General features: G+C 43.5%; 1 protein-coding gene across 2 annotated transcripts in view; it reads left to right on the forward strand.

Annotated features, from left to right (window-relative positions):
• The first annotated feature begins 4,271 nt into the window (after positions 1 to 4,271).
• BRAF (B-Raf proto-oncogene, serine/threonine kinase) overlaps positions 4,272 to 22,725 on the forward strand; it is a 69,498-nt gene continuing 51,044 nt past the window's right edge. Inside the window, exons 1-2 of one of the 2 annotated variants that reach the window (XM_084809493.1) lie at positions 4,272 to 4,611; positions 16,352 to 16,453. In XM_084809493.1, the coding sequence (XP_084665619.1) occupies positions 4,471 to 4,611; positions 16,352 to 16,453 (243 nt within the window). In that variant the 5' untranslated portion in view covers positions 4,272 to 4,470. The remainder of the gene's footprint in view (positions 4,612 to 16,351; positions 16,454 to 22,725) is intronic. The other variant, XM_084809494.1, reaches the window with a different exon arrangement.

Here is a 22,725-nt window from a genome sequence, read left to right on the forward strand (position 1 = left end):
TTGTTACGATCCTAAAACTCCGCTCTGACCTCCTTGGAACTTAAGGGTGGGATATAAATGTTGGAAACAAATAAATAGAAACATGGATGAAGATCACAAACCCTTTTTATTCTCCCAGTAGTTTAGCATTTTAGCTTTGTAATCTTTTAGCTCTGGTGTTTTAAATCTGTATTTTAAATCTCTGCATTGCTGCTAGGTTTTTTTTCTGGTTGTATTGGTATATTGTGGTTTTAAGCTTTCATATTTTATATTGTTTTATGCTGCTCTCTGTGGTTTTAATTTAGCGAATTGCCCAGAGAGCTTCGGCTATTGGGTAGCATAGAAATCAAACAAACAAACCCCTTTAGCTCCACTTCTAATAGAATCAGGAAGCCACCTCATCATGGAATGCACACACGAGCATTGAAAATATTTGAAGAATGAAAAAGTATATGCATTCCCCACACTGGTGTCCTCCAGAACTGTCAGACTACAACTCCAATCAACCTCAAGCAGTTGAGAATGATGGGAACCATAGCCTGATACATTTGGAGGTCCTCAGGTTGGGTGTATGCGTTGTGTGTGTATGCGTGTGTTGTTGTTCAGTCGTTCAGTCGTGTCCGACTCTTCGTGACCCCATAGACCATAGCACGCCAGGCCTTCCTGTCCTGCGCTCTCTCCCGGAGCGTGCTCAAGTTCATATTCATTGCATCCGTGATGCTATCTAGCCATCTCATCCTCTGCCGTCCCCTTCTCCTTTTGCTTTCAGTCTTTCCCAGCATCAGGGTCTTTTCCAGGGAGTTTTCTCTTCGCATTAGGTGGCCAAAATATTGGAGCTTCAGCTTCATTATCTGTCCTTCCAATGAGCACTCAGGGTTGATTTCCTTTAGGATGGACTGATTTGACCTCCTTGCAGTCCAGGGGACTCGTAAGAGTCTTCTCCAGCACCACAGTTCGAAAGCATCAATTCTTCAGCGCTCAGCCTTCCTTATAGTCCAGCTCTCACAGCCATACATTACTACTGGGAAAACCATAGCTTTGATTAGACGGACCTTTGTCGGCAAGGTGATGTCTCTGCTTCTTACTATGCTGTCTAGGTTGGCCATAGCTTTCCTCCCAAGGAGCAAGCGTCTTTTAATTTCATGGCTACAGTCACCGTCTGCGGTGATCTTGGAGCCCAAGAAAGTAAAATCTGTCACTGCTTCCATTTCTTCCCCTTCTATATGCCAGGAAGTGATGACATGATCTTCGTTTTTTTAATGTTGAGTTTCAAACCACCTTTTGCACTCTCCTCTTTCACCCTCAACGAGAGGCTCTTGAGATCCTCTTCGCTTTCTGCCATTAGGGTGGTATCGTCTGCATATCGGAGGTTGTTGATAATTCTCCCGGCAATCTTAATTCCGACCTGTGATTCATCCAACCCGGCATTTCTCATGATGTACTCTGCATATAAGTTAAATAAGCAGGGTGACAATATGCAGCCTTGTCGTACTCCTTTCCCAATTTTGAACCAATCGGTTGTTCCATGTCTGGTTCTTACTGTTGCTTCTTGACCCTCGTACAGGTTTCTCAGGAGACGGGTAAGGTGGTCTGGTACTCCCATCACTTTCAGAATTTGCCACAGTTTGTTGTGATCCACACAATCAAAGGCTTTAGCATAGTCAATGAAGCAGAAATAGACGTTTTTCTGGAATTCTCTTGCTTTCTCCATGATGCAGCGAATGTTGGCGATTTGATCTCTAATTCCTCTGCCTCTTCGAAACCCAGCATGTACTTCCGGTAGTTCTCGGTTCGCATACTGCTGAAGCCTAGCTTGTAGGATTTTGAGCATCACCTTGCTGGCATGTGAAATGAGCGCAATTGTGCGGTAGTTTGAACACTCTTTGGCGTTGCCCTTCTTTGGAATTGGAATGTAAACTGACCTTTTCCAGTCTTGTGGCCACTGCTGAGTGTTCCAGATTTGTTGGCATATTGAATGCAGCACTTTAACAGCATCATCTTTTAGGATTTTAAATAGCTCGGCTGGAATACTGTCATCTCCGCTAGCTTTGTTGTTACTAATGCTTCCTAAGGCCCACTTGACTTCACTCTCTAGGATGTCCGGCTCCAGTTCAGTGACCGCACTATCATGCCTATCAGGGACATTCAGATCTTTCCTGTATAGTTCTTCTGTGTATTCTTGCCACCTCTTCTTAATCTCATCTGCTTCTGTTAGGTCCCTGCCTTCTTTGTCCTTTATCATGCCCGTCTTTGCACAAAACGTTCCCTTCAGATCTCCCATTTTCTTGTAGAGATATCTAGTCTTTCCCATTCAGTTGTTTTCCTCAATTTCTTTGCATTGTTCATTTAAGAAGGCCTTCTTGTCTCTCCTTGCTATTCTCTGGAACTCTGCATTCAGTTGGGTATATCTTCCCCTTTCTCCCTTGCTTTTCGCTTCCCTTCTTTCGTGAGCTACTTGTAAAGCCTCATCAGACAGCCACTTGGCTTTCTTGCATTTCTTTTTCTTTGGGACGGATTTTGTTGCTGCCTCCTGAACAATGTTACGGACCTCCGTCCATAGTTCCTCAGGCACTCTGTCTATCAGGTCTAATCCCTGAAATCTATTCCTCACCTCCACTGTATATTCAGAAGGGATATGACTGAGGTCATACCTGAACGGTTTAGTGGTTTTCCCGACGTTCTTCAATTTAAGCCGAAATTTTGCAAGAAGCAGCTCATGATCCTGAGCCACAGTCAGCTCCAGGTCTTGTTTTTACTGACTGTATGGAGCTTCTCCATCTTTGGCTGCAAAGGACATAATCAATCTGATTTCGATATTGACCATCTGGTGACGTCCATGTGTAGAGTCGCCTCTTGTGCTGTTGGAAAAGAGTGTTTGCTATGATCAGCATGTTCTCTTGGCAAAACTCTATTAGCTTTTGTCCTGCTTCATTTTGTACACCAAGGCCATGCCTGCCTGTTATCCCGGTGATTTCTTGACTTCCTACTTTAGCATTCCAATCCCCTATGATGAAGAGGACATCTTTTTTGGGTGTTAGTTCTAGAAGGTGTTGTAGGTCTTCATAGAACCGATCAACCTCAGCTTCTTCGGCCTCAGTGGTTGGGGCATAGACTTGAATTACTGTGATGCTGAATGGTTTGCCTTGGATTTGTACTGAGATCATTCTATCATTTTTAAGATTGTACCCCAGTACTGCTTTTCCCACCCTTTTGTTGACTATGAGTGCTACTCCATTTCTTCTAAGGGATTCTTGCCCACAATAGTAGATATGATGGTCACCTGAATTAAATTCGCCCATGCCTGTCCATTTTAGTTCGCTGATTCCCAAGATGTCGATGTTCAATCTTGCCATCTCATGTTTGACCACCTCCAGCTTACCTTGATTCATTGATCTGACATTCCAGGTTCCTAAACAATATTGTTCTTTACAGCATCGGATTTTCTTTTCACCGCCAGACACATCCACAGCTGAGTGTCCTTTCGGGTTTGGCCCAGCCGCTTCACTCTTTCTGGCGCTACTTGGAAATACCCTCTGCTCTTCCCCAGTAGCATATTGGACACCTTCCGACCTGAGGGGCTCATCTTCCGGCGTCATATCTTTTAGCCTTGTGATACGTTCCATGGGGTTTTCTTGGCAAGGATACTGGAGTGGGTTGCCATTTCCTTCTCCAGTGGACCACATTTTGTCAGAACTCTCCGCCATGACCTGTCTGTCTTGGGTGGCCCTGCACGGCATAGCTTATGGCTTCACTGAGTTACGCAAGCCCCTTCGCCACAACAAAGCAGTGATCCATGAAGGGGGTGTATGCGTGTATATAAATATAAAAGCTCTCCTTTCCCTTAGTATGAGAAATATTCCGATTTCAGGGTGTGGGAGAGGAGGTGTGAGCTTAGTGTTTGAGAGCCATTTTTACTTCTATTTTTATTGTTGGATAGCCTGTTTTTTTTTTCGTTTACTTTATATTATTGTTGTTAATATTATTATTAATAATAATAGCAGAGGATCATTGCCAGCTTGCATTTCAACACACAATTCAAACGTGTAGCTGACGAGCGACAAAACACACGGAGGAAGACTACCAATAAAAACAAAACAGAGCCGGGGAGGAGGAGGAGGCCTGAAAGGGGGCGTGGCGAAGCAGTTCCGCGCCCTCCGGGTTCCCTAGGTGACGTAGAAAGAAGGGGGTCGCGTCGTGACGTCAGGGTGTTTCCCGGTGACGTTCCCGGGGCATGCGCGCCAGCGACGCGGCGATTCTGGGTGACGTCACACTCGGGGGGGGTGACGTACGGCCGCTGCTGGCGCCTGGAAGCCTTTCTCGGCGCGTTTCGCGGCTCTCGTCCCCCCGATTCCTTCTTCCGCTCGCCCCACCCCTTTTCCCGCTACGGGTCGCGGTTGGGGGCGTCCGGGGCGACACGGCTCCCCCTCCCCGTCCCCCCCCTCGTCCCCCCGCCTGGCCCCCTCCTCCCCCTCCTCCGCGCTTCGGTCCAAGATGGCGGCGCTGAGCAGCGGCGGCAGCGCCGAGGGGGCCTCGCTCTTCAACGGGGACATGGAGCCCGAGCCGCCTCCGCCCGGGGCCTGCTACGCGGGGGGCAGCGGCAGCGCCGCGGGAGACTCCGCCATTCCCGAGGAGGTGAGGGCCGGCCGTGTGGCGCGGCGGGAGGAAGGAGGAGGAGGGCCGGCCTGGCATCGCGGGGCACCCTTTCGCCTTCCTTCTCGCTCTCCTCCCGCTTGCCTGCTTGGGATGGGGCCAGGGGGCTGCTGCTGGTCCGTGCGGTGTCGGGAGCGGCTTAGGCCGGCGAACGGCAACCAGCGGCCCTGCGAGAGGATGGCCAGGCAGGCAGGGCCCCCGGGCTGGCTCTGTGGAGGGGACGGGGCGAGAAGCGAAAGGCGGCGGATGAGGGGCAGCCATGGGGGCTCGAGGTCGGCGTTGCCGCCGGCCAGGGGTAAGAGGCCGCCCCGGCCTGCTGCGGCTCCTCCGAGAGCAGCTCGCTTGGCAGAGCGTCAGGTGCAGCGGAAGCGTTCCTCGGGCCGAGGCGAACGCGGCCACTGGCTCATGCCTTCCCCGTGGAGCCGCCGGTGCAGGCGCAGCTACAGCGGCCCGTGGCGAAGCTGGCCGTCGTCGTCGGGGGCAGAGGGCGATGGGGAGACCCCCTGCAGCAGCATGCTTCACTGTCTTCCGGCCACCAGTTCCCCTGGCATAGTGAGGCCTCGTCTCCCCTGTCGAGTCGCCTCTGTCGCTACCTGGGTCCTGTCCCCCCCTCACAGCTTCTCCTTCTTTCTCTGTTTTTCCTCTCTGCGTGTTCGTAAACAGCAGTTGTCGGCAAAGGGTTAATGTAACCGGAGCAACACTCCATCAGCTTCCCCCCACCCCACACACACACTCCTCCCCACAAGTGTGATAGTGACTCTGTGTGGCCCCGTGAGGCTAACAGAATTCAACCAGTGCAAGGGGAAAACGGAGCATCTCGGTTCGTTTTTATATAGCTATCCATGCCTATTACAAAGAGAGGGGAGGGAGAGAGAAGTTGGATGTTTTGACAGGGCCAATTTATGAAGTTGAATATGAGAGTTGGATTGCTACCCTTCTAAGTCAGAGGAATTAAAAGCTCCCAGTAGATTGCATCAATATTATTAAAAACAAACATGATCACATGTGCTCTGGGAACAGTACCTTGGCACGAATAGGGTATGCCCTGTGGGCTTTGCTAGCCTCTTGGCATTTGGCTCCTTACTGGGGGAGGAGGCAGCATATAATTTTCAGAAGCCAATTCAGACGCCAGTACAGAAAAATGCATTGCTCTATGATGTTGCCTTTCTTAAACAGAGTTTAAAGGCCTTATTCATGTGACTGTCTTCCATAAGTAAGTACTCCTAAAATAGCTTACAGGGGCAGGGATGGGGGAGGGATATATTTGTTAGGAACACATGATTAGGAGAGACATGCAAACATGGCTTGGTGAATGATCCCTAGGTACTACCTGCTTTTTCCATAGCTACTTAGTGTGAATTTCCATGTTCAGAGCGGCATCAGGTATTTTTGTGTTGTGTTGCAGATTGAAAGCCCTCTAGGGAGGGCCAGCGTAGCTTCTGTGTTACATGTAGAATGTTGGGAAGAAATATGGGTTAAGTACGAGTTTGCATGGATTATTATTTCTCCACACCTATTATAGCTATAAACTCACTCCCTTAAATTAAAAAACAAAACAGAAATACCCAATATGATGCTATAGGACAACATAATATTTCCTTAGACATAGTACAGTTTGTTAGGTATTGCTACAGTTTGCAGTTTTGTCATATATTACATTATTTTAAGGAGTGTTGCTTAGGGAAGTTGCCCATACACCTTGCATTTAGAAAGTGCATCTTCTCATGACAGGTACAGGACTTGCTATGTTCAATGAGACATTCCCTGGTAAGTTGATTTATGATAGCAGCCATCAACATTTCTCCAGTTGACCACCATATCAATAGACTGTAATTAGTACTGCGTTTTCCGAACCTTTTTCTATCATTGATTGCAGTGTATTTCTAAGCAACATCTGAATCTGCCTTCAGATAGGATAGGAAAAGATCGTGTAGTGGAGTGACTAAGTGACAGAGCTATGCATTAGGATCTCCCATTTGAATCTTGCTTCTGCATTAGGCTAGCCCCTATCTCTCAGCCTGAATCTCCCTACTCTGCTGCAGTATGGTAGTAATAATGATGACTTAACTTTCACTGTTATTTGTAAGGATTACAACAAGATAATGCATGAGAAATGCTTTAAATTCTGAAATACTATTTAAATGCCTAGTATTATTATTTGTTTACTAGGCTATGGAAAGAGATCTGAAGCTAGGCAGGCCTTCCAAAGGGAAGAGCTGTGGCTCAGTCATAGAGCACATGCTTTATATACAAAAAGGCCCAGGTTCAATCCCTGGCATCACCAAGTAGTGTTGGGAAAGACTTCCGTTTGAAACCCTAGAGAGCTGCTGCCAGGCAGTATAGACAATAGTGAGCTGGATTAATTAATGGTCTCATTTGGTATAAGAGAGTTTCCTATATTCTAGACTGAAAACAGGTGACTGGCTCCTCAAGAGTAGACACAGTAATCTGTGATTTAAAGTATGCATGTATGCAAGCAAGCACTTGACCACAGCAATGTATTCATGCTGAGGGACAGATGCTCTGCCACTGCTGTTTAAGTAATGGGCACTCTATGTAGAATTAGATCAGATCAAAGGGCCTTCTAGTCCAGTAATGTTCTCTCTCTGACAGTGGCCACCCAGATGCTGTGGGAATCTCATAAACAGGACCCAGTTGTTTGCCAGATCTTGGGGCAATCAGGTATACTGCCTCTGAAAATCAGGGTTTGCTGTCATTGTTAATGGACATAATGATGTCTGTCCGCATGGCATCTTCTATGAATTTGTCTAATCCTTTTTTTAAAAGCTGTGTAAGCTGAAGTTCACTGCCTCAACCTGTGTGAATCCTTTAAATTATGCATTTCATGAATATATACTTCCGTTTGTCCTGGATCTACCACAAATCAGTTTTATTGGATGAGACTGAATTCTAGTGTTTTGAGATAATTTTTCTCTCTCTGTTCTCTCCACATTGTTCATAATTTTCTTTTGGTGTTTGAACCCAAGACAAGCAAGGAGAACCATAGTGAACAGGATACCTTTTGGGGTTTGGACAGTGAACTATGAGTATCTTTGGTGGGGATGGCAATTCAATATCCATTGAAATTTCCTTGGCTTCTGTTGTGTTATTTTCCAACTCTGGCTTGTCTCTCCCCAGACAAAGCTAGGGTTCCTGGTTCACATGTCATGCTAAACAAGCTAGGGACAGAGTGTCCCTGGGTTGTTTAACTGCTTTTTAAAAAACCCTGGGTTGTTGTAATGTGCGAACTGGGTCTTTGTGTCCAGAAATTAACTTTGTGCCTCCATCCTTTCAACTGCAGTGTACGACTAGCGCTTTTGACTTTTGTTGCTATCTGCCTCAGTCTTGTGCATTTTGCTGTTAGCAGGCATCAAGAAAATAGCTTTGTATATATCTGTTGTAGTCTAGCTGCAGCTAACATTTTTTGTTCTTTTGAAGTTCTGAGTTAAGGATCATTGAGTTCTCTCTCCTTTTTTTGCTTTCAAGAAAGTTCAGCTAAGCTTTCGTTGTGAAGCTGTGGGAGGATTGTTTGGACAGTGGAGAGGGATGCAGCGCCTTGATTTTCATCATGCATATGATTCCAGTCAATTTTGTTCTCTCACTGCAAATTAAGGGTTATGTTATGTGTCTGGTATTTGGCTTGCTTAATCAATAGGGTGACTAGCACTGGACAACATGAAATGTATAATTTTAATCTGGTGTCTTGGTTGAGGCCTATAAAGGTCAAGAATACTTTTTGTGTGTCCTACAACAAACCTGCGTAACGAATGACCCTCCAGGCTGACTGCACCAGCCATGTAATGTGACCTGCCTGGTGGTAGACAACCCCCTCATTCTGTAGCCCCAAGTTGGCAGCAAAATCAGGAGGTTTAGCAATCCCCCAGTAGGCTGTTGAACATGACTAGTGGGGCTGCATTTGGCTTGGTGGGTTATAAATTCCATAGGCCTCCTATTGGTGTTGCAGTCACTTTTGATTCCTAAAAAAAGCATACCTGAAATGAAGTTGTGGGTGTAGAGAGGCAGCTGTAAAGGGGCCAAGAGTGCTTGGTAAACTCTCTACTAGAAAGAATTCCCTGCAGTTGACACAACCTGAAGAATGTCTGAGCACTCTAGTAGTGTTGTTAATTGTACATGACATAGTTTGCCAACTTAGCTTGAAAGAGATAATGTAGGATTCTTCAGGGAAGAAATGCAAGGTGACTGTTTCATAATCAACCTGGCAGGCAAGCCAGGTAGATTATGGGGAAAAGAGGTCCCTGGTTTTTTCCCCGTATTATAGCAACTTTTCTACTGCAGTTGTACTGTTATGTACAGTTTATGCAACCATAATGGATATTTTCCATTAAAATAAATGGACAGTACTTAATACACAATTCAAGTCAGTCTCTCTCTCTCTCTCTCTCTCTGTTTGCAGACTCTAAACAATTGAATTTTGTCCAGGATTGAAAACAGTTTTGTCAATTAAAAATAACCTAGCTCACAGCAATAGAAAATAAATGAGATGTTTCACTTACTGGCCAGGCATTTTAATTCTCAACAAGATATAGAACAAAAAATAAGTACAAACGCTTTTGGTCCCTTTCAGATTGTCTAACAGATCTCTTGAAAGTGAATACTATTATAATCCTGTAAGGAAATACTATAAGAAATATTTACATTTTTATGGTAGCTTTCTCTGGGACTCCCCCCCCCCCCCCCGGTCCAATTATTGTACTTGAAATACTTGTATTCATCATTTATAGCTCTTACTTTGCTTGAATGAGCAATAATTTGTTGTACAAAAAGTATTGTTAGTAACATTTAGGTAGTTGTCAAACTAGAAGGATTATAACTGAATTGAGACTTAATCCAGATAAGACAGAAGAGCTCTTGAGCAGAAGAACTGCTGATCCAGGGAAAGGAGTTTAGCCTGCTTTTCAAAGAGGTTTTGCTCCCTTTGAAAAGTTAGGTGCTCCTGCACGACTAGGTGGCAGCAATGGCCAGGAGTGCCTTTGTGCAGCTTATGCTGTTGTGCCAACTGTGCCCCTTCCTAGAAAGGGTGGCCCTGGCATGGTCACACTCATCTTCTACAAGGGACTGTTTTTGAAAATTGTTCAAAAACTTCAGCTGGTACAAAACACAGCAGGCAGAAAATTCTGACTGGAGCTGGTTTTCTGAAGCTTGTGACTCAGTGACTGACTGTGCCAATACCACTGGCTTCAGGTCCATTTCTGGGCTCAGTTCAAAGTGCTGGTTCTTTCTTTATTTAAAAGGTTTCTATATACGGTCCCTCAGTTAAAAAGAACTTCTCAGGGCTCAGTACTACAGCAGAATAAAATAACAACAGGGACATCATAGAATTAAAACCAGGAAATTACAGGCAGCATGAAAAACAATCCAGCAGAGACAAAGCAGTGATTTAAAAGCTTGGGAAAGTAATCAGGTCTTCACTTGGTCCCTACAAGATAACAGTGTTGGCACCAGGCAAGCCTCTCAGGGGAGCATATTCCACAAGCGAGGTGCCACAACTGAGAGAGAATCCTCTCCAATCACCACCCACCTCACCTCAGATGTTGAAGGCACCCTGAGGAGGGCTTCTGAAGCATGGGCAGATTGGTGTGGGAGAAGACATTCCCTCTGAGATTTGTGTCACAGATTTCCAAGCTGTGCAAGGCCTTAATGGTGGGAACCATTATGGGTCACTGAATTGTGCTTGGAAAATGGACCAGAATGTGCTTGAAATTGACCAGAAACCAGGGGAGCTCTTTAAGCCAGAGCTTTCCAAACTTTTCATGTTGGTGACACTTTTTAGACATGCATCATTTCGTGACACGGTAATTCAGTTTTACTAGCAAACCAGAGGTTAAACTAACCCGTTATAAGAGATACGGACACATACATAAATTGTAATAACGAACTGTATGGGGATAGAACATATCTCATGAAAACCTTTCATTTATATTTTTAAAAATAGATGATTTGTAAGGTAATAACATACATTGTTGTCATTTATGAGTAACAGTATGTAAATATGTGCAAGAAAATGTGAAAAATAAACAAAATTAACTAAAGTATTTACAATACATATTAGAACACATAGGCCCAGGTAGGAGCTCAGCTGCAAAAACACATGAAGTAGAGAAGCAAAAGTCTAACAAAAATGGTGTAAATATATATGTCTCACTACAAGGCTATATTGCTGTAAATATTTGCAATGCCTATGTCCAGAGTCCAGTTCCAGCACTCTCCGGTGGTACACTGCCGGTGGGTGGTTAATCCACAGTTACAGCAGAGTAAAAATAAAAATAAATGGCAGAAATCAAATCATAAGTGCCACGTGGTGGGTGGCTTGCTGTTTGCACATTGGGTTTGGGGGGGTGGCCTCCCTTCAGCCAGCAGCAGGTGGGTTGACTGGGTGACAGCCTGCAGCTGTGCTCGCCCGGGTGATTGGGAGCACGCTGATTCTGAGGCTTCTGGCCTCCACTGAGCTCTGTTCCGACTGGCTAAGATGGCGGACGGCCCGCTTGGTGCAGTCCCAGGTGGCATTTCCACCCGCGCGCTACTCTGGCCTGGCCACGCAGCAGCACGGTGCAGAAGTCCGCGAAGGGTGCATCTCAGGGCTGGCCGCTGCCACTTCTCCGTGCTGGCTTCGGCCAAGCTCTGCTCCCAGGGTGGTGCCTCCCGTCCCCTCTCTTCGCCCCGTGCCTCTACCTCGCTGTACTGCTCCAACACCGCCAATCACGTGTGTCCTACGTCAAGACACCACATGATCCTAAAGCCTTAGCTGCTTTAACATTAGCTGCTTTAGGGAGTTCCTGGGGAGGGGCCAAGGGAAGCAAACATGAGTAAGGGAGCTCCGCGGTGCCCTTCCGTACAGTTTTCTGCATTTTGAGCGACACACCTACATGCTGCCGCCAACACACTAATGTGTCGCGGCACACAGTTTGGAAATCTCTGCTTTATGCACTGATGAGATGCATTCCTAATGACTGGCCCCAGCTAGCAACTTAGTGGCTGTATTTTGAACTAACCTCAGTTTCCGAGCAGTCTTCAAAAGCAGCCACACATATGGTGCATCGTGGTAGTCTAATCTGAAGGTTACCCCAGCATGGATAACTGTGGCCAGGTTATCTCTATCCAGGCAGGGTCACAGCTGGACCACCAGCCTCAGCTGATAAAAGGCACTCCATGCCACCAAGACCACTTGAACCTCCAGTGACAACACTAGATCAGTGAGCAGCCCCACACTGTGAGCTTGGTCTCTTAGGGGGTACACAGTCTCATCCAGAATAGGTTGAATACAACTTCCCTCACAAGATGAACCACCAGTCAAACAGCATCTCTGTCTTGTTGGGATTGAGCTTCAGTTTGTTAGTCCTTATCCAATTACCACATTTAAGGTTCTGAATGGCTTAGAACCAGGACAGTTAAAGGACTGTCTCTTCCCATATGAACATGCCTGTTTGGGTGTTCTGGCCTGGGGAGACCTTGTTCTGTATCTCACCACTGTGAGAGATATGGCTGGCAGGAACACTGGGAAAGGGCTTTCTCTGTGGTAGTACCCAGGTTATGAAACTTTCTGTCCTGGGGGATCCATCTGGCGACTTTCCTAATACTGTTTTGATAACAAGTGGGGACTTCTTTGTTCTGAAAGGCTTGAGGGCTTTCTGGTCCTGATTTTTATTCCCCTGACTTTTGTAAAGTTTTGATATTAACTGCCTTAGTCATCTCTGAAACAAGATGGAAAGGTGGGATATAAATATTTTAATAAAGACAAAGCCAGCTATGACTTTCAAGGGTGAACTGTAAATGTGTATACACAAATAGTTGAAAGAGTACCAGTTTAATTTTGACCAAAAGGACACAGCTCCTGCAGGCAACTCCACCACGTGCATGAGTACTTGTATGCCCAGCTTGCCATTTTTCCTTGAACACTCTTTGAAAGCTTGAGCTGGTGACGAACAGTGATGGTCTGTATCCTAATGCAGGTTGACTTGCTGGGAAAACATTGTGCTGGTGGTCAAACATCTCTATTGGCTCCCTGTTGTGTTCCAAGCATATTTTAGGTTGCTGGGTTTGACCCACAAAGCTATAAGTGATGCCCTGTCATGATTTCTGAGGTCCGTGCAAAGACCCCTCCTTATGCCAGGTTCAAAGAGCAAGGATGCGTAGAGGCTCATTCTTTGTGGCTGTTCCCTCACTTTGGAGGTTGTGAATTTGAGCATCTCCCAGAACCATTATAAGACCTGTTTGTGGGGAAGGGAAGAGGGATTAGTTTAGTGGGACCTGAAACAAAATATTGAAATGTATCCTCACCTTTTGGCTAGTGGAAACTATACATTTTAAACAATAATATGGAGCAGCTAGCATAAGATCCAGATATGTTCATTGACACATCTCATTGCCCAAGTAATTTTAGACTGAGAACTTATCGAGGTGGTGCTGACATTTCTCAGTTTGCAGCAGACTTAGGACCTTTTCATACATTTACTTGGCCAATATTCAGCTTTACATGGAGGAGGAGTGGATGCCCCCTCCATGTGCTGTGTAACTTGATGCCCTCCAGATGTTTTGGACTACAACTTCCATCAGCCCAAGCCAGCATGACCAATGATCAGAGATTACGGGAGTTGTTCAAAACATCTGGAGGGCATTGGATTGCCTACTGGTGACCTAAAGTAACATGTGAGTCTGGCACATTGTATGGAGGCCTCTTCTCACATCTGACATTTAGGTATGTGGTAGAAGGGTGTATTTGTGTGTGTGCATGTGCTGTTCCCCTGTGAAAAAAGCCAGATGTGATTCTGACCATAGTTCACAGATCTGATGAGATGTAAAATACCAATGACTGGTGTGGTCTATCAAAAATTCAAAGAGAGCACTTTAAAAAAATACAAAGTGCTGTAGGCATTGGAGAGTTTTTACTGAGGAAAAATTGATACACAGCAGTTGAGCGATCTTGTTTCTTGAAAATAACACATGGTACTGATCTTAGTGAAGAGTGCAGTGTAAATTGCTCATTGTCCAATTACCTCTGCAACTAGTTATTTCACAGCAGATTCAGATTAATCATGGAGATGGCTTTAAATCCTGAACTACTGGATCCAAGAGTCTGGTTCTTTAAAGTGGAGAAATAGTCCCATCACCTTTTAGGAACATTCAACCTGTATTTCCAGTTCTTGAGAGGTAGCTGTATTAGTTTGTTGAACAAAGCCAGTCTTGTGCCACAAAATATCTTTAGACTTTAAGGTACCACAAAACTTTTCTTTCTTTATTCTTTATATATTGAAAAGGACCCTTAGCTCAAGATGATGATTAAGATGGAGGCAATACATTTGCATCTACCTCAGATCCAAGGTTTTATTCTCCTGCTTCTAGTTGAACTAAACATCCAGGTTTGAGAATTCATCTCTGGAGTAAATAACATGAAGTCACGAAGGGTGCAATCCTATGTGTGTTTAGACAGAAAAAAGCCCTACAACTCCCAGCATTCCCCAGCCAGCTGGCTGGGGACTGCTGAGAGTTGTAGGACTTTTTTCTGTCTAAACACACATAGGATTGCACCCTAAGTGGCTAGTGAATGCTTTAACTATCATAGGGGAAATCAATTCTGGCTTTTCTTTAAATGCTTTCTAATGTAAATGAATTAGAGTGAAGGTTAAGATAGAACTCAAGCTAAATTCACAGAAATATGCTTAGAAAATAATATAAGACTGATATTGGAATCAGTTGCACCAGTTTGAAATAAGTGCAATTCACCTAAAAATGTTGGATTTCTGACCAAATCATTTGTACCATATTTATGCAGCTCTGTTTAGTGATTCCTTGCTTCCTTAATTGCGTAGACATCAGCATCTGAAAAAAGTAATCAAAACTACATGTGAACCATGATGAGCAAGTTGTCTTGTCTAACATCACTGATGGCTCAAATAATTTTCTTTTCCCATAATATTTGCTCCCCCTTTTCCCAAATGCACACAGTTCCTTGTAACCGAAACCTTCATTTATTTGACATAAGTAATTGCTAATAACTACCTATTAAGAAAGCTCTGGTAGGCTGATATATCTCAAATCCTGTAACAGAATTGAGCAACACTAGTTCCTGAGATAAAAGGTAGATGTTTGATTTTCAAGCTGTATGGAGAGATCCACTGGAATTAAACAGGCCCCACTTTGTAAAATTTGCTGTAGTGTTTGGTCTTTAACAAAATGCCTGTTAGCGCAGGTTATTGTTTTCTGTATAGATTTTAATTTTACCTCTTTGATGTGAGTATTTTAAAAGACACTTATTTCTATGGCTCAGGGGTGGGGAATATGTGCCCCTCCAGATGTTGTCAGACTACAGCTCCCATCATCCCTGACCATTGGCCATGCTGGCTGGGGCTGATAGGAATTCAACAACACCTGGGGGGGCACTGGTTCCCCAATCCTGCTGTAGTTTTAGCACTATTTTATTGAGCCTCCCTTACGTCTTGCCAACATTTTCACCATGAAGTTCAGTAATGAATGTATGGCAGTGTGCAGTATAAAGATCTAGATATTTTTGAATTGTAGCTTGAGAGGTGAAAGTAGCTGAGCTCACTTTGGATCATCTGATTTGTGAGGACAGTGATTAGGGGGGTTCCTTAATGCTCTTACTAAAGAACCTAGGTCTTCATAATTTCATTGAATTTAGTAATGTAAACTCAATGTAGAAGTTTACAAAACAACAACATTTGTTAATTGGTTATAGGTGAATGGGGGAAATAATATTTTCAAAAAACTATGCTAGTTCCTGGGTGAAGCTGACTAGCTCTGTTCTCCATAGTTTGACAGATGGCTGAGTCTCCGCGGCGATAGCCTGAACATTAAATGTGCTGCAGATTTTTAACAGGAGGAAGTATTTAAACTCTTAGGTGTTGTTCTTTGGTTAATTGTTACTGTTCTTCTTGTATGTTTTCTTTAAATAGTGTTATGCTGAGTACCAGAGTAGCTATCATACTGGCATTGACAGGGGGATAGAAGTAGGTATGATAGAAACTCTTTAACATTTTTTCTTCTGGAAATATCTGGGATATGTTCACAGATTCATGCATTCTTTGAACTGATTTACATACAGGTGAATGCAGCAATGACCTGCATGCAGATGGTAGCCTGCATCACTCTTTACATTGTGTGCTCTATGGTGGGTGTGCATGGGCCCTTGCCCCACTGCCTGTAGATATTTGCTGGATTCATTGTGCAAGCCACCCCAAGGCTTCAAAGATTCTGTGAATTGGGTGTGTGTGTGATGTTTTGTACATCAAATGACAGGTGGAAATGCACCCATGCACACAGAGGTGACTGCTGAATGTTTCAGAAGGTGAATTAGCTGTCAGTATATGCCTGAAGTATATCATCTATGGCAGGGGTGAGCAACCTTTTTTTTTGTCAAGGGCCACATTCCCTCGTGGGTAATCCGTCAGGGGTCACATGTTGGCAGTGGGCAAGAGCCAGAACCAAAAGGTCACCCCTTTTATCTCTCTTGCTGCCACCCCCTTCTCTCTCTCCCTCCCTCTTCTTTCCTGCCCAGCAGGCTGCCAGGGAAGGGACAGATCGCTCTTGCCAGAGGTCTGAGGCAATCACAGGCAGAGCACTCTTGAAATGAAGCATATGGACAGCATATGGCTCTTGGGCCACAGGTTGCCCACCCATAATTTATGAGTTTAAAACTTTATAATACACTTGATCACGCCTATTAAAACATATGAATGCTTATTTTTAGGTATGGAATATCAAACAAATGATTAAGTTAACACAAGAACACATAGAGGCCCTGCTGGACAAGTTTGGGGGAGAGCACAATCCACCATCCATATACTTGGAGGTAAGTGTTGAGTTGCAGATGACTAATACTTTCCATGTCTTGTGTGAGTATAAAATAATGTGCCTGTTGGTTAAGGGAGTACGAAATGCCTCTAGTTTCATAATGCCCTGGAGTTGAAAATGTAAGCTGGTATCTTAAAAGTCAGAGTATCGTTTTTGATGTAAACAAGGGTAACATTAAACTGCTCTATAAGAAATAGCCAAACATTGCTGTAAGAACATCATGGGTGGCGGAGGTATAAAAATTAAACCCATTGTCACATTTAACATTTTGGGTTGTATCTGAAGAACACCGTTGTACAGGCACTGTCTGGTCAAAAGCAGTTAGCCTAGCTTTGTAAAGGGGAGGTCATGCTTAACAAATCAGATTACCTCCTTTAAGCAAGTGACAACGAAAGCTGACAAGGGTGAAGAAGTACACTTAATCTGTTTAAACATCCAAAAGCCTGTTCTAGTCCAGCAGATAGGTGCAATATTTGGCCAAATGTGCTTTGATGATAAAAGCATGAGATTTCTGGCACAGGTAGGACATATTTTCAGGAAGATTTTAGGCTATAGGGCCATCGCAGATTTCCCCCCTAACAGCAGTGGTGGATGTTTTTCAAAATGGCCTCCTAAGAAACATTTTCAGTCTGCTGTATTGTATGTTTGATGCTCTGTGGGTCAAAATGAATGCGATTTTGCTTGAATTTGGTGTGCAAATACATGTGCAGACATCTGCCATACACACTCATGCATAGGACCACACACACTTACGTGCAAAATGAAGTTAAGAAAAATAAGTATAACCTTATTTATAATGTTATTATAACATTAGAAATAATTGCTTATAATTTGTAATGTTTGGCGGGTTTCATATTGAGATGACAATTCTCAGGGTACTTGGAGATCTTCTGGATGAAAGTGGATGGACTGGAGCATTTGTTCAGGCTGGTGTTATCACAGCAGGAAAAGCTGATTCATATATACAGGTGTCCCATGTGACACACACCCGTAGGGCTCATCAAATCACAGCCAAGAGTCTCTGTGTACTTCTACAGCAGGCCTATAATAAGGACAACCAAGACTTAGAAGCCTCTTGTCGCTAAAAGACTGGTGTAATGAAAGAAGTAGTGTATGTCCCCAGTTCCAATTCTGGTACATCATTCCACATTTGGAGCTTGTTTTGATGACTTATGTGAGAGCGATCCGAGAGGAAGACATCCAGCTCTATATTGAGGCCCTGTCCAAGATGATTCCCTGGTTCTTTGCTTTGGACCATACCCACTATTCAAGATGGATCCCTGTCCATTTAGGTGATACGGTTTCACTTAAAGAGCGCCATTGTAACATCTATGAAGAATTCATGAAAGGGAAATTTGTCACAAAAAAGTCAAAACGTGCCTTCTCTGCTATTGCCATTGACCAGACCTACGAGCAGAATAATGCATCTGTAAACGGTGATGGTGGGGCTGTTGGCCTAACAGAAAACCCAGCAGCTCTGGGTCAGTGGATGATATCTCATCCTGAGATGGCCTGCTTAACTGAAGAATTTGAGAATTCAAGTAATAAGAGATGGGACACAGATAAGCATCACCATGAGGCCAAAAAGCATTCACAGATGGCATTTGCAAAATCTGTTAAGTCTCTCACTCAAGCTATAGAAGATATGGGAAACCCATTTAGTGAAAACAGCTGTGATCTTATTGTACTTGACAGTAGAAACATTGTAGATCCAGCACTGGCAGACACACTACTCAGGATTGAGAAACTTGGAGTTGCCCAATATAAAACATATGTCAGTGAGAAGCTTGTCAACCAAGACAAACCTATCACGAATCCTATCAAATGGAACAACCTCCATATCTTCAGCTATCCCCCAGTCAGAGAAAAGTCACATAAATAGCTGCAACTGATATTCCTAAAGAATGACTGCTTGTTCTTCTCTAGACTTTACATTGTATCCCAGATATGCAGTGGTGATCTAGATGACTTCTTTTGCCACGAGAATCAAGCCTATCCCCCAGCACTGTCAAAGATGGGGAGTCTGAGAACAGGAACATGTCTGATTTGTTGCACTGTTTGGACAAGCTCACACCTGTGAAAGAAAATTTCTCCAATCCTATAGTGCCATATAGACCACTCTTGATGGTGCTGCCATCGTCAACATGCTGTGACTAGGGCTTGCAAAAACATTCTGGGATTATGCCACTGATGTTTTCCTTCCCTATATCAAATCACAGCTTCAGTAAGTAGCAAGATTAGACATCATCTAGGATGTGTATAGGCCTGAGCGCTTGAAGAGTGACACATGCAGCAGAAGGGGAAAAGGTGTTTGGAAATGTGTCGAGCTGTCAAGTCCAGTCCCAAAAACCTGGCAAGAGTTACTCCACGTTGATGACAACAAGACTGAGTTCTCCTTCTGGGCAATGATGCTAGCAGGTACTGACACTAACAAACAGGTGATTACTACAAACAAGACCAATGTGCTTTATGTAAATCATCAAGATGTCTTGGGACTGGCTCTATGCTCACATGAAGAGGCATACACTTTCATCCTACTCCACTTAAGTGATGCTGTGCAGCAAGGGTATCATAAAACCCTAATGTACAATGTTGACACCGGCATTGTAGTTCTGGCCATAACATTGGCACAGTGCCTGAACATTAATGAACTACAGGTGGCATTTGGAGTTGGGAAGAACTTCCAGTTCCTTGCTGCTCATGAGTTAGCAAAAGCTCTGGGTCCTGATCAGTGTATCACTTTGCCAGTGTTCCATGCAATTACTGGGTGAGGCTGTGTCCTTTTTTGGAGGTAGGTGCAAAAGGACTGCACAGGACACCTGGAATGCATACGGAGATGTTACCTCAGCGTTCTATACCTTGGCTGATAGGCCAAAACAGCAGGCAGTAGAATAATGGCTGAAGCCCCTGGAGAGATTTGTAGCTTTGCTTTATTTATTATTTATTATTTATTAAATTTATTAATCGCCCATCTGGCTGGTCACCCAGCCACTCTGGGTGATGTACAGCATACAATAAAACAGTTTAAAACAATAAAATTCTACAATAAAAACTTTTTCTAAAATACCCTAACCCACCCCAAATGCCTGCCTGAACAACCACGTTTTTAATGCACGTTTTTATGACCGTGCCAGCAGCAAAAAGCATGATAATGATGGAAGGAAGCAGCTGTTCATGCAGAAAGGTAGAGCAGTCGATGGTCTACCTCCTACACAGGATGCGCTCATTCAGCATATCAAAAGGGCTGTCTACCAGGCTGGTCAATGCTGGGCCCAAATGATGATCGCAGCACCACAACTTCCCTCGCCGAGTAATTGGGGGTGGAAGAAGAAGGATGGGGGTGGATGGGAAATATGCTGGACAAACCTACCAGAGGCTACACGAGCTTGTAGGGAACTTATATGATGTGGCTGCAAGAAAGACTGTAGAGTATATTGCAAGTGTCACAAGGCTGCTCTACATTGTACTGCTATTTGTCTTTGTGGCACGCTTTGTACTGACTAATAAGATGGAGGGGGGGTTTCCAACAGTATCGAAGTGTATTTGACTTAAAAATAATAATTTAGTGTGGTAGACCTAGTAATGGCAATGTTGTATTTACATGAAATAAACAGCAATCATTCTGTTCTTTTTTAAGTTGTTTTTAAAGCTAGGCATGGAAAAAGTAACAACATAGTTCTATATTCTATTACAGAACCTTAAGATTTTTTTTGTTAACTCCCATTTGGCTTTTTGTATACTTCTGAAGTTATAATGCAAATAAATCAGCTCTCATAAACCCTAAAATATGCATGATTCTCCCCAAAATGAGAAATCATAATGCAATTGGTGGCCATATTTCAAAATGGCTGCCAATTTTGTTGCAAGGCAAATCTGAGATGGCCTTATAGCAAAAAATATTCATTATGGTATGGTCTAAAAGTGTGCCAAATTTCATCTTTTATCATCAAAGGCACAATTGTTCCACCTATCTGCTAGACTATTCTATATTTTATGTCTACAGTAGCCAACTATACAGCACTATCTGCCATGTCAATGGAGAAGAGTTCTTAACTAGATACAGAACTGAGTTATTCATAGCAGTCGGTCAGGCCACAGTAGCAACTTAAATTTCTGTTGTTTAGAATTGATGAAAGCATTTCAAATAATGTTAATTTTCTTACTTTCCAATCATGAAAGAAAACAGATCCAATTGGATCATATTTCCAGAAGGGAAGAACTTGAAGGAGCTAATAGTATACGTACTCCATCCAGACAGTCTTCCAAATTGTGGTTTGAAAGATTGGAAATGAGCTGCATGTTCTCTCCTACCCATTCATGTGTGGTTTTGCTCTTCTGAGTGTTCCATTTTGTGCTAGCCATAGTTTGCCCTGAGATCTGAATCTGCAAACTATGGTTAGCACTTGCTTCCCAAACCATGGTTTCTGATTCTGGCTTTGAGGACAAGTTTACTGTTATGGACATTCCAGCAAACTATGGCTAATTTTGAAAAGCCAAAAGGGAGTGACATTATGTAGGAAAGGGTGCATGCAAGTCAGTGGCTCATTTGTGATCCTTCAAAGCATGGCTTGGAGGATAGTCTGACTTGAGCCATTGCAATGTCAAGTTGCAGGATGTTGGAAACTGTCATTCATTTATTCATTCAACTTTTAAATGTTGGTTTGTCTGCACAAGCAATACTTAAAATTTGTTTGACGCTTCATCTGTTAGAAAAATAGGATGAAAACCTCTATGCTTAGTTCAACAATTCCATTATATGAAATTCAGGCATGCACTTTTTTTTGCATTTCTGTCTGAGATGTTGCTTTTGTGTTCTCATGTTGTCTAACATTATACTCCCATGAAAGCTAGATTGTTTTCTTCTCTAAATCAGAATAGGTTTACAACTCTTTATGCCTGTCCCACCTGTATTCTACATAAGCCATGGGGTTTGCAGTAATAATCAACTGCCAGGGACCAGAAGAGACTGCCATAAACATCTCCACATATCCCTTTTGTTTATGACAGTCTCTTTTGGTTCTTGACAGTTGGTGACATAGTCCAGGTTCCAGGCTCTTCACACCAGAGGGAAGAAATAGAAGGAGCTGCATATGGACTCAGGCTGGCTGACAGTAAATGTGCCAGCCCACAGAAATGGCCCCTCCAATTTTTAGAATTTGAGTATCGTAGAAAGTATCTAACTTGATCTTGGAACTTAATGAAGAAGATTAAAGAGACATTGTGCATAAATCTTGCAAAAATATATATTGAGCTACCTTTTAGGAAAAGGAAGGAAGAATGCAAAAAGGGGAGATTGCCACAAGAGCTTGCCACTCTCCTTCTGATGTAGTTGTCTTGTTTAATTATTGCTTCAGTTCTGTACTTGCTTATGCATTCTTAGGTTGTATCTATTTCAGAAATTTGAGGATGCATACCTAGGTTCAGGATGACAGCCAGCATTTTCATAAAAGAAGAATGGGAAGAGAATCCCCACATGGGGGATTTAAAATACTGTGTTTAAAATGTACATGCAAAGTCAAATACTGCCTTGGGCTAATCTGAATGTAAGCAACTCTATCTTCTTTCTTTCTTTCTTTCTTTCTTTCTTTCTTTCTTTCTTTCTTTCTTTCTTTTTTTCTATACTGCCCAATAGCTGAAGCTCTCTGGGCAGTTCACAAAAATGTCTGTCTTAGATTTCTATGTTCTTGCTTTTATTTTATTTGTTGGAGTGTTATACATGTTATCCATTTTCCCCATGCTTCTAGATTCTATATTTAGCACTGAAGTTCAGAGCAGTTTTCCGGGCATATATGGTTCTTCTCTAGGTTGCACATTAACATCTTGATCCTGGCTGTGCCATTTTGGTAGACTTCATGTATATGGGGCTGTTGGCATTATGAGCAGGCATGATCCTTGGGCTTGCATGCTGTCTCTTCCACTTATGCACCAAGATTGCTGCAAACAAAGATTGGAAGCTTCCAAACTATAACTTGCCATTTTGTCTGGCCCTGGCAAATTACAGGTTGTGCACACCATAGTTTCTGGATTTGAACAAAATGTCAAGCTGAGAACAGAAGTTACCAATCTGGGTGTCCAAAGAGAGGGCAGAGCATGCAAGTCTGAGGCTTGTTGTAATGCCCAAATCATGGCATTACATCTGAGCAGTCCCTGTATCTGCCAGTGATTTCCCAGAAAGCTGAAAACACTGTACCATACAGTTGGAGTGGGTGGCTCGGGTTCTACAAAACCAACACTGATGGAGAAGTTCTTATTTAATAGGAGGCAAAAACC

Source organism: Heloderma suspectum, chromosome 7 (assembly GCF_057233095.1).
Source record: "Heloderma suspectum isolate Gila_16-S chromosome 7, 16-S_ref, whole genome shotgun sequence".
In the NCBI taxonomy this organism is placed as follows: domain Eukaryota; kingdom Metazoa; phylum Chordata; class Lepidosauria; order Squamata; family Helodermatidae; genus Heloderma; species Heloderma suspectum.